This window comes from Triticum dicoccoides, chromosome 3B (genome assembly GCF_002162155.2).
Source record: "Triticum dicoccoides isolate Atlit2015 ecotype Zavitan chromosome 3B, WEW_v2.0, whole genome shotgun sequence".
Lineage (NCBI taxonomy): Eukaryota > Viridiplantae > Streptophyta > Magnoliopsida > Poales > Poaceae > Triticum > Triticum dicoccoides.
In genome coordinates this window covers 545,322,138-545,332,870 of record NC_041385.1, presented here as the reverse complement: position 1 = coordinate 545,332,870, position 10,733 = coordinate 545,322,138, and the positions used below count along the sequence as shown (strand labels likewise).

Below are 10,733 nucleotides of genomic sequence, written 5' to 3'. Positions count from 1 at the left end.
TGCTGAAAAATATAACCCCTGTAACTTATGTGGAAATAGCACGGTAAGTTGCATACCACAGGCTTGGTAACTTATGTACCCGAGGTGTGGTAACTTTTGACCCGGAAAAAAGATTAGTCGGAACATACCAACATGGGATCTAGTTTTGAAGATCTCATCGCGACGAATCTTTTATGTGAAAACGGTTTTTGCATCGAACCAATGGTTTAAGCTACAAAACATTTTGAATTTTTGAAATATGAGAGAATCTAGGATGACATCAACTTTTTTGTCCTCTAGTGCATGTATGTAATTAGAGAGAGGGATGGACGTGGAAAGAAAGTTAGTCACACCCTAATCTATATCCTAATGCATGCATGCATGTATTTATATGGGAGGAAGGAGGAGTGTGGTAGTTTTGCTATCCACCATACAAGTGCCAAATATCACGGTCCTATAAAAAATATTTAGTTAATATGGACATTTAATAAAATTAACATATTTAATTAATACGTAAATATTATATAGTCACGGCTTAGATTTAAATTATAGAAAATGAATATTCATATGAGCAGTTTAAAATATAAATTATGATTATTTTTTGTTATAAAAACATTGAACTATACAAACGTGCATATAATTATGGAAATGTTGTATACCTAAAATAATTTTATGAATTGTAATTTAACTTTGTAAATTGTAAATTATGAAAACACTGGTATAATTCATAAATATTTTTTAAATAATATGTGAAATTTTTATAAACACAAATATTCATTCATTACTTGTATTACTGCGATTATAATTTAGATTTTTTTAAAACACTTATAATTTTGATTCTTTCTACAGAAAAATAAGAAAGACTAACAGGTGCAGAAGAAACCGCAAGATCTGCAGCCCATTTAACCTCCACATGCGCTGCCATTACAATAGATAAAGATTTTACTCGTTCCGGACGAAGGAAACGGGTGCACTGGTTTGCCACCTCGTTTGCGTGGGCGTTGTTGTGGATGACATGCGGGACTCACATCTCACAGAGGTGACAAAATCTTCCCACGTCAACATGGATTTTTTTTTAAAAAAAAAATTCAAGGGCGTTTTTGAAAAAATCAGGCCACATGGCCCTTCTCTCTGGTCGAGCGGCTGACCCCGGGCCCCATGCGCCTAGTCAGCACATACTACGTACATAAACGAGATAAGCACCGTATTTGCATGTTAATGTCAAGTTTTTGCACCACTTCAATGTACACCACAACTTCTAGCACCAAAGTGACCATTTGCGCCAAGTTGTAGCACCCCCAGTGTAATTGACTCTTCTACAATAATAGACCAACATTTATGCTCTCATATTAGTAGCATTAGATTCAGGTTAAAATATATTTTCGTCATATACCTATTTGGTTTCAAAAGCATTGACATATTTTTGCACAAACTCGGTCAAATTTTAAGATAGTTTGACCTTCCAACAAAGTGGAAAGTGCACTCTTTTAAGGACGGAGGAGTCTGCATCATGGACCGACGTGGGTAATGATCGATCACCTTGAAGTTTGAACAAGAAGAAAAAAAAGGAAAAGGGCATCACTTGTGTACTACTACCTCCGTCCTGATTTATTAGTCCCGCTCGTATTCAGGGTTATATTTTTAGTGACATGCATTAACATTTTATTAGTTAAATTTATGATCAAATTTTGACACAAAACACTAAAGGGACTAATAAATCAGGACCGAGATAGTAAAACACTAGCCAGAATGCTGTCAAAATAAATAAATAAATAAATAAAAACACTAGCCAAAATCTTATGGACATCAGTTTATGTCCGCACTGCATGTCACAGACTGATGTCCTTCCACTCTTCCATAAAGTCAAGAAAGAAACCAGTGAGGTTTCCTAGGTGACTGAAGCAGACATGCATGACTGTGAGTCATTGTTTGGGTTGTGTGGGTGTGTGTATCTGTATGTAAACGAGTGAGGGGAAGTCGAGTGGAGAGAGTGATGAGAGCTGGACAAGAGTAGTGCTTCAATCTCCTTTGCTAGGCTTTTCCGTGGACTGGCCGGCCTAATTTTTGTTTCACTTTAGTTTAGGCTTGAAGCGTACTCTGCCGCCAACCGAAACCGCGCTCTTTCACGGCCATCATGCATGCACGCAGAGCGCAGCTTGGCGGGCTAGGCCATGCCGGTCCCTCGCCATCCTCGCAACATGATGCACAGCTAGCCACGCTTTTGAGTTGCGCTGCCACTTCGCAAGGGCGCCGCAGTGATCTTTCTTTTCACAGTACCCCGTTGACGGTAATCATACAATGCGATCTTGCACGCGCGGTTCTACACTCGTACTCCTGTTTGTACAGATTGCACGGATGCAGCAGGCATGTGGTGATGCTCTTGCTCGGTAGATCAGTTAACTCCAGGCCGGTGAAGGACGTTTACTTTACAGTAGCCTGTCGATTCATATTGCACGCTTTGCCATGGCAATTTGCCGGGAAAATGATGGATCGATCGCCGCCCTAATGAACGCTCATGATTGAATAGTACAAGCATCATATATACCAAGGCTTGATTCCCCACTCATGCCCCTAGGTTGATGCAATCACTACCCACCACGCTGGCCACGATATATAGCAAGCTAAATGCACCCCATAAGTAGCATTAGCGCTAGCACTCGATTGATATAGCTAGGCTGCATCACTAGTGCAGCACACCGGGCATCATTTAACCACATCATTCTTGACACATAGGATAATCCATCTATGAGCTGTGTTCCTCGCGTGTATAATTCTAATTCATGCCCTCGTGAAAATTAGGTAGCAGCGATTGATGTCTCATCAGTGCGCCTTTTCACTGAGAACGCGGAAATCAGCACTCCGATCTGATGTTTGTAGTGGGGAAAACGGTAGTCAAAAAGCTGATGCTGGAAAGGTCGTGCTAGATGATGATGATGATACACTTGGTTAGAGTAGTTCTATGGCAAACTAGAATCACGCGACCACAAAGTTAGACATCGGAAAAAGGGAACTGGCTTTAGCGGGTTTTTTTTTTTGAAATGAAACTGGCTTTAGCTTGTAGGAACACAATGTAGTTGCATTGAGAGTTTGAAGCATTTTCCCAAACTGTCGATACAATTATAAAAAGGCCAGGGGTACAACCTGTTTGCTAATTCTTACCTACATTTTATCGAAAAGGAGGATTACCCCCGGCCAATTTCTTATCTTCATGGAGAAATGACATATGTTTCCTTTTAGAAGGCCAGTCACAGCTGACAATCTTATCATTTTTCATATGAGATACAAATTTCAAGTTGCTCTCATGCCATTTTTTTGTTCTCTCTGTACATGGAAGTACATGTTTCCTTCTACAAGTACATATGCTTTACAAGAACTTCAACTTTGGCCGCTCACAATTCCAGCAGCTTTAACATCAAAACTTTCCATAAGAGAGTCAACAGCAATGAAAAAATCGACACAAAATAGTAGCCGACATCACCTCTGTAATGGTGGGCAAAGGTCTTTACATTGATCAAATACACACATCCGCTAACCAGCAAACAATTGCCTGGACCTCCAAGCAGTGGCAGTTGCTCAGCAGTCGATGCTGCTGCAGGCTCCGGTGGCGACGGTCTCGGCACCGGTGATAAAGGGATCGATCTTGACCCAGAGGAGGGAGAAGACCGAGGCCAGCAGGACGGACCAGAGTATGACGATGGTAGGAGTCCGGTTCTGGCGGCCCATGAGACCCTTGAGGAACGGGTACAAGTGCATAATCACCCACATGGCGAAGAACACCTTGCCGAAAAGCGGCCCCCATGACTCATACCCGCTATTGAGCGCGTCCGAGAACCCAGCCACCACGCCGACGAGGTTGAGCACAAGGATTGTCGTAGGCGGGATCAGCACCGTCGTCCACTTGAACACATACAGTTCAGCGAAATCACCGTCCTCCGCGGCCTTGCTCGTGACCGTGAAGTTGGTGTCAAGCCCGATGACCATCTTGAGGATACCCTGGAACACGGCAAAGAGATGAGCAGAAACGCCGCCGATGACCCAGAACTGCTCGTTGCGCCACCAGTCCTCGATGCCAATGCCGCTCCACCGCAGCTCCAGGACGCTCGTCAGGATGATGGAGGTGAAGAGGCCAAGAAACCATATCGTCGCGGCATTGGAGAGCTATATTGACAGCATGTGAACAATGTTATCGTTGTTAAACAGTGATAGTCATCAGAGTTCAATGCGAATGTATATGTGTCTTGAGAAATCTTACAATGGGAATGATGAATTTGCCGGTGAGCAAGCAAATGGCAGGCAGGCAGCAGTATGCGACAAGAGGGACAGAGGTGAAGGGGTAGACGATTGTGTTGATGTATGACAGCCTCTGGAGCCATCTCAGACGTCCACCGCCGTAGCCATACCACAGCGGGCAATGCCGGCTGAAGAAGATCTCGACAGAACCGAGAGCCCACCGAAGAACCTGGTGCAAACGATCGGAAAGGTTGATTGGGGCCGATCCCTTGAATGCGGGTCTTATCGGCATGCAGTAGATAGATCGCCACCCACGGCAATGCATCTTAAACCCAGTCAGAATATCCTCTGTAACTGAACCATAGATCCAACCAAGCTGACAAAAAAGCAGAAACAAGCAGTCATGCCTAGTGAACAGAGCAAAATAACTTGGGGCATCGTCAAGTAATTCGACATAAGTCTAGACACTGAAGAGCAAGAACTAACCTCTTTTCCCCATTCAGTTTTCTCTTCATATCCACAGCTAATGACATGAATGGCTTCTTTAATCAGTGTAGAAGGGTCTACAGACTCAGGAACACCCCCATTCTCCATAAGAGTTGATTCAATGAATACCGAAGACTGTCCAAACGACTTCTCAAAGCTCATCTGGGAGATAAGCATGGACCGCTCATACTCGTCGTAGTCTGCAAAAGCAACCAATGTTACGAAAACACAATTCTAAGATTTAGAACGTTTTATTCCACATAGTTCGTGCACTTACTGTCGATTTCCCGTAGATTGAAAATGGCAGACTCAAGGTCTTCTCTTCTGGAGTCTCTGTGCATTTCTTTCTCAGTTTTTTCAACCTTTTTCTTAGGACAGCAGCAGCAGCAGAATGAACAAGCCGAAGATTTTGGAAGGGCAGGCAGAGATGGTGGCCCATAACCGTAGAGTGCTTGCCTATAGAAACAACAACCAGTTCCCACATAAACCGGCCCTTGGATGCCATCAAGCCCTTTCATGTTAACCTGTGCATGATAAGTATGAACATATAAGTTGGGTAAAGATACTTAAATGGAATACACATCAGCGGCATAATGCTTACATCAAAGAACACGACGTTCCTATTGGCATAACGATCACTGCGATCAATCCCATCGAATCTCTGTGGGAACTGGACATAGCAGACATCTCTACCAACGGAAGGGTCCATCATGAAGCACATTGCTTCACGCACAGCTTTGCTGTTGTTAACATAGTGATCACAGTCAAGGTTAAGAATGTAGGGAGCATTTGTCAGAACAGCAGACACTCGGACCTGCCAAATTAGATAATTATTCAGTAACCTTGTATCCAAGCGAATTTTGTCAAAATAAACAATAAATGAGATAGTTCTCTCTAAAAAGGATTTACCAGAGCATTCATAGCCCCTGCCTTCTTGTGGTGTTGATACCCTGGTCTTTTCTCTCTTGAAACATATACTAGCCGAGGAAGCTCATTTCCATCGTAGTCGCGAGCACCGGTCTCACCAAGGAAAACCTGCAACCAGAAGTCAGAAATACAATAAGGGTAAGTTTCAACAAGGCGCTATCATCCACAAGGTAACTATTCGCTGGCTTTCTTGGAAGGATCAGCAAGCATCATATTAGAGAAGCATCAATTCTGCAAACCACGACTTCGCTCTTAACCATGTAAGTGGAACCTGATCTCATGTAAGTTCAGCTTCAATGAGGACATTTGAGACAATGGTAACTAATTGTATGCTGAACAATAAATGAATGATTTAAGATACAATGCCCTGGAAAATTAACTACCTGATAGATCCTGATCATTTTTGTAGAGGTTATAAATCATGAACATTTCGTTATGTCTTAATATCTTATAAGAGGTTAAAGAAAGTTAGCAATTTGCCGTTGCTTATATCTTAATATAAAACTTCATTATTATGACATGTATAAACTTCAATACGAGGTAAGAACTTACAGTTGCTGTCAAAGATCGCCTTATATGTTATTAAAAAATGATTGAACCCATAACATTTCCTGGATTGATCTTTCAATAGTGAAAAGCAAGTTACCTGAATCATGCCGGGGTGGTCACGAGAGTTGTTCCCAGGCCATGGTGTCCCATCCTGCATGACCCAGCCTTCCTCCGGTGTCTTTTGAGCCTTGGCAACCAAAGCATTTATCCTCACCTTGAACTCTTCATAATCTCTCTGCACGAAACACAATGCTTATTTACATGACTAACAGCAAAACGAAACTGCCAAAATAAAGGACATTGTCAAACTGTCCAATAGAAATATACCTTCATAGCCCTACGCTCCTTGACGAAAGACGGATGTATTTTATCCTTCAAGTAGTCAATCTTCTGTGAGAAGTAGAACTCAGGGGTTCGTGGCTCAATGGAGAACTTCTTGCAAAATGGAACCCATCTCCTTGCAAATTCCGCAGTTTCAGCAAGTGATTCAAACGTGAGCATGGCAGCTCCGTCGTCAGAGACGTAGCACGAAATTTTCTCAACAGGATAGTCCACCGCGAGAATGGACAGCACAGTGTTCGCAGTGATTAGTGGAGGCTCTTTCAGTGGATCCACTGTACTGACAAAGAAATCCACAGGTGCTAACCCAGAATCTTCTCCATCTCCATATCTGTAACATGCATGGATTATGTAACTCAGTACAAACAATGCTTACTGATATATAAACAGTTTTAGTGGTACTACTACCGAGCATACCGTGCAATCAGCCTATCGACGTAAGTCTCTCGGTTGACAGGACACCACTTGGGAAATTGATCCAAGATCCAGGAGAAACCGAACCAGATCTCACATATGACTGAAGTCAGCCAGAGACCAAAGGCACTGTCGACAGGGTTGGTGATACGGTAGTGGAAGAAGAGCCCGAGAACAACTAGCCGCATAATGATGACTGCCCTGTAAGGTGTGAGCTTGTTCTTCGATATAGGGATGATCCGGGAAAGTGGCTCATACGCATCTGTCAAACTGCAAAATCGTTTGGTGTGTAACAATAAATTGTCAGCATATTAAAATTAAAACGCTTGAATTATATGAACCAACCAACTCACCCAAAATCCTAAGCTAATGGGGAAGGTGACACTATGCATTTCAACAAAACACCATGTCATTTTATAATGTAGCAGAGGTGAAGCTCAAAAAGGTCTTGAACTAAGCCAGGGGAGAGTATAATAGCAGAAAACATATTAAATTAACAACTTAGGAAGATCCTGATGTTAAGATGTATAAACAAGGTGTGGTTAATGGTTATAGGCCAAGTTAAGCAACAAATTGTGTGACTAAGGTGTAAATGAAGCATGTTAATGAGATATGAAGTGTGAATACAATATCACATCTCCAGATTAGTTTAAGCTATTTTCCCCAGTACAAGGGAAATATAGAAGTTTGTATATGGATCTGGTAAGATAGCAATCACACGAGACCTTAAGGTCAATTTCAAATATAACTGGCATCTAGTTCGTCTAAAAAAAACCTTTGGTGTGAATCAGCTAACTATATATGATAATACCTATAAAAATGGTGAACCAGAGATTTACAGATTTTCATTTGTTACGAGACATGGATACATATATACAAGTAGAAGCTCTAGAGTAATCATTTTAAGGATGTATAAATGGATGCGTAATTCATACTCCTTTTCTTCCATGATCTGTTCTTCCACAGGCGGAACTTGTGCTTTAGCTGCAGCCTTTTTTGCTGAGGCTTTCTTCTCATTCTTCTTCTCCTTCCAACTATCAACCCTGTTCTTCCAGATGGGCTTCCCGGATTCATCATTCAACTCTTCACATCCAGAGTGAGTGAAAAAATTTCAGTACTTAAGCGACATCAGGGTAAGGTAAAAAGCCCAAGCAAAGTAGAGAAGTATGCCTACCACTCCCAATTCCAGACATGCTGCTAAGGGTCCTGGCATGACTTACTACATCCTGTTGCACCAAAATCACATCCAACATTGTCAGAACTGTAGGAAATTCCCCTTCCTTGAGGGGTGTGTGTTCAGCTGATCTACACAAAACCGAACAGTTGCACGAATAAATGACTTCACCTGGCGATCGCTGAGTTGGTTCGCCATTGTGACCCGCCCACGCAGACCCTCGGCGACGAGCTGGTCCTCCACCGCCGCTTCCTCCTCCTCCACGGCGCTCCCCTTGCCATTCGCTGGAACAGAGAGCAAACTCGTCAGCGCAAAGCCCCTCGCTGGACTCCTAAGCTTCTGTCAAGGAAAACGGACCTGGGTCGGAGACGGCGTACTCTCCGCCGCAGCGCGCGCAGGCGGCGCGGCCCTCGGCGACGTCCTCGTCGAGGCAAGCCTTGCAGAGCGTGTAGCTGCAGGCGCGGCAGGCGGCGTGCGCGCCGTCCCCGCAGGCCGCGCAGGGAGGATGGGCCCCCGGCTCCATCGTGGCTCCTCCTCGTCGGGGCGCGCGCTACTACTCACCCCTCCTCGCCGGCGTGCGGGCGGAGCGGCAGTGGCCGGAAGGGTGGGGAGTGGAGTGGGAGAGAGAGGGATAGGCTCAGCGTGCCGGAGGTTGGATGCGTGGTGATATAGCCACGGCCGCGCGGTGGCGTGGCGCTGGCAGGCGGTGGGTGGGGTTGGGGCGTCGGCATCGCATCGGCGGGTGGATGGAAAGAATGGAAGCAAAGGGTTGGGCGCCTGAGCGGGCAGGGGAGGGGCGCAGAGGCGGGGCGGCCTGCGGCAGGTGTTTTTCGCGGGAGGGAGGGATTTTGCGGGGTTTGGAAGCGAAGGTGACGGGCGATGGGGCGGGGCGTAACCTGCAAGGCGGGAGGGTCGGAGGTCGGGGGCAGGTTGGTGGTGCTTGGTGTCGTCGGTGCGGGGCCCGTCGCGAGGTGAGAGCAAGAAGGTATCGCTCGCGTTGCGGCGTCGCTTTTGACAGCACGTTTTCTAACTCGCGACCGACGCGACGGCGAAGGGCGAGGAGGGTGGGGGAGTCGTGCTCCGCGGAGGACGAAATTGGAGCAAGTTGCCAGATGTGCAGTTTATGTCCTGGTACACTGAGCTGAGAGTGAAGTCTGAAATAAAGCTATGTCGTCGAAATTGAACCCTCAAATTTTAGTCCGTGAAATCAGCACTCGTACTCTCTGATCTCGGTCTAAAGCAACCTTCAGAGAATTTTCAAATAGCGAACCTGGCAAGGGAGGAGGCCGGAATGTCTGAGTGAACCAACCATGGGTGGTGGGTCCCACAAGGCCCCATGAAATCAACACTCTATCGGGTTGAGCCAGCGGACTAGGTCGCGCCCCTCCACTTCACACACTTCGCCCCTCCTCTCCCTTCTGTCCGCCGACGATGCATCATCTTCCTACTCTCTTGCACAACGGCAACGGCGACCAGCGGACAATCACGGTTACCAATGACGATCATGTCTGTAGTAAAGAAGGAGGTACGCCATGTCCTTCACTTGTGCTCATTTGCCTGTTCTATTTTTGTCTATGTGCAATTAGATGTAGGGTTGTAGTAGAGAAACGTTGGGGCTTGGGTTGATGTTGGTGTAAAACTGATTGATTTGCGGTTAACTTGTTCAATTTTACATCACAAGAGTTACACATGCCCTGTGATGCAGGTGTTTTCGTTCAAATCATGAACCCAAGGGAGGTGTTAAACATTAGATTTGCCTCACAAATAATTGGTGAATTGGTTGCTATTTCTTTATAATGATAAGGATTGAATGAAGATCTCAGAACATACCACAAATGGAGGAGTTGCAGACATATGTGGAGTACAATGGGGAAAGAAGGCTAGGACAAAATATCACATGAAAACCAAGTTTTGGTGGAAATCGTTGAAAACCACACGGAAATGATGTTTTGAAGCTTCAACAAAATCTTTTAAAAAATACGGGATGTAAGAATGATGTTTAGAATGTGAAATTCTCAAGTTCAAATACATTACCATTTACAAGGTACAAAAAACAAAATCAATAATGAATAATGCCAAATAGTAAATGTCACTATTCATTGTTGAATTTTTTTTCATATCTCATACATGGTAATGTGTTTGAACTTGAAATTTAGTATAGCAATAGAACATCACCATCTTGACATTTCTTTTTTTTAGATTTTTTCAAAACTTTTAAACGTGGTTTCCACGAAGTTTTCTTTGAAACTTCGTTTCCATGTGATATTCTCTCTAATATCATAGAGAGAATATCACATGAAAAACTAACTTTTAGTGGAACTAGTGAAAACCACGTTGAAATGACGTTTTGAAGTTTCAGAAAAATCTTTAAAAAAATAGGGGATGTTAAGAGTGATGTTCTATTAGCATGTGAAATTCCCAAGTTCAAATTCATTACCATTTACAAGGTACGAAATAAAAAACAATGTCAACATTAAATAGTGTCGGATAGTAAATCCCACTATTCATTGCTGAATATATTTTTCATATCTCATACATGGTAATGTGTTTGAACTTCAAATTCAGAGCATATATAGCTGGGCGCCCCAAACCCGCCTCATACGCCCGGGCGGGTCGCCCGGTCACTGGCCAGCCA

General features: G+C 44.1%; 1 protein-coding gene across 1 annotated transcript; it reads right to left on the bottom strand.

The window, feature by feature from the left end:
- Positions 1 to 3,210: 3,210 nt before the first annotated feature.
- LOC119276993 (cellulose synthase A catalytic subunit 4 [UDP-forming]-like) lies at positions 3,211 to 8,728 on the bottom strand. Its single transcript, XM_037558188.1, has 13 exons — positions 8,456 to 8,728; positions 8,270 to 8,382; positions 8,099 to 8,150; positions 7,860 to 8,007; positions 6,928 to 7,194; positions 6,499 to 6,841; positions 6,269 to 6,406; positions 5,605 to 5,730; positions 5,297 to 5,509; positions 4,973 to 5,219; positions 4,696 to 4,895; positions 4,232 to 4,585; positions 3,211 to 4,137 (listed from the first exon to the last, which is right to left on the bottom strand). The coding sequence occupies exons 1-13, from the start codon at positions 8,619 to 8,621 to the stop codon at positions 3,553 to 3,555; spliced, it is 2,952 nt and encodes a 983-aa protein (XP_037414085.1). The 5' UTR covers positions 8,622 to 8,728; the 3' UTR covers positions 3,211 to 3,552.
- Positions 8,729 to 10,733: the final 2,005 nt, after the last annotated feature.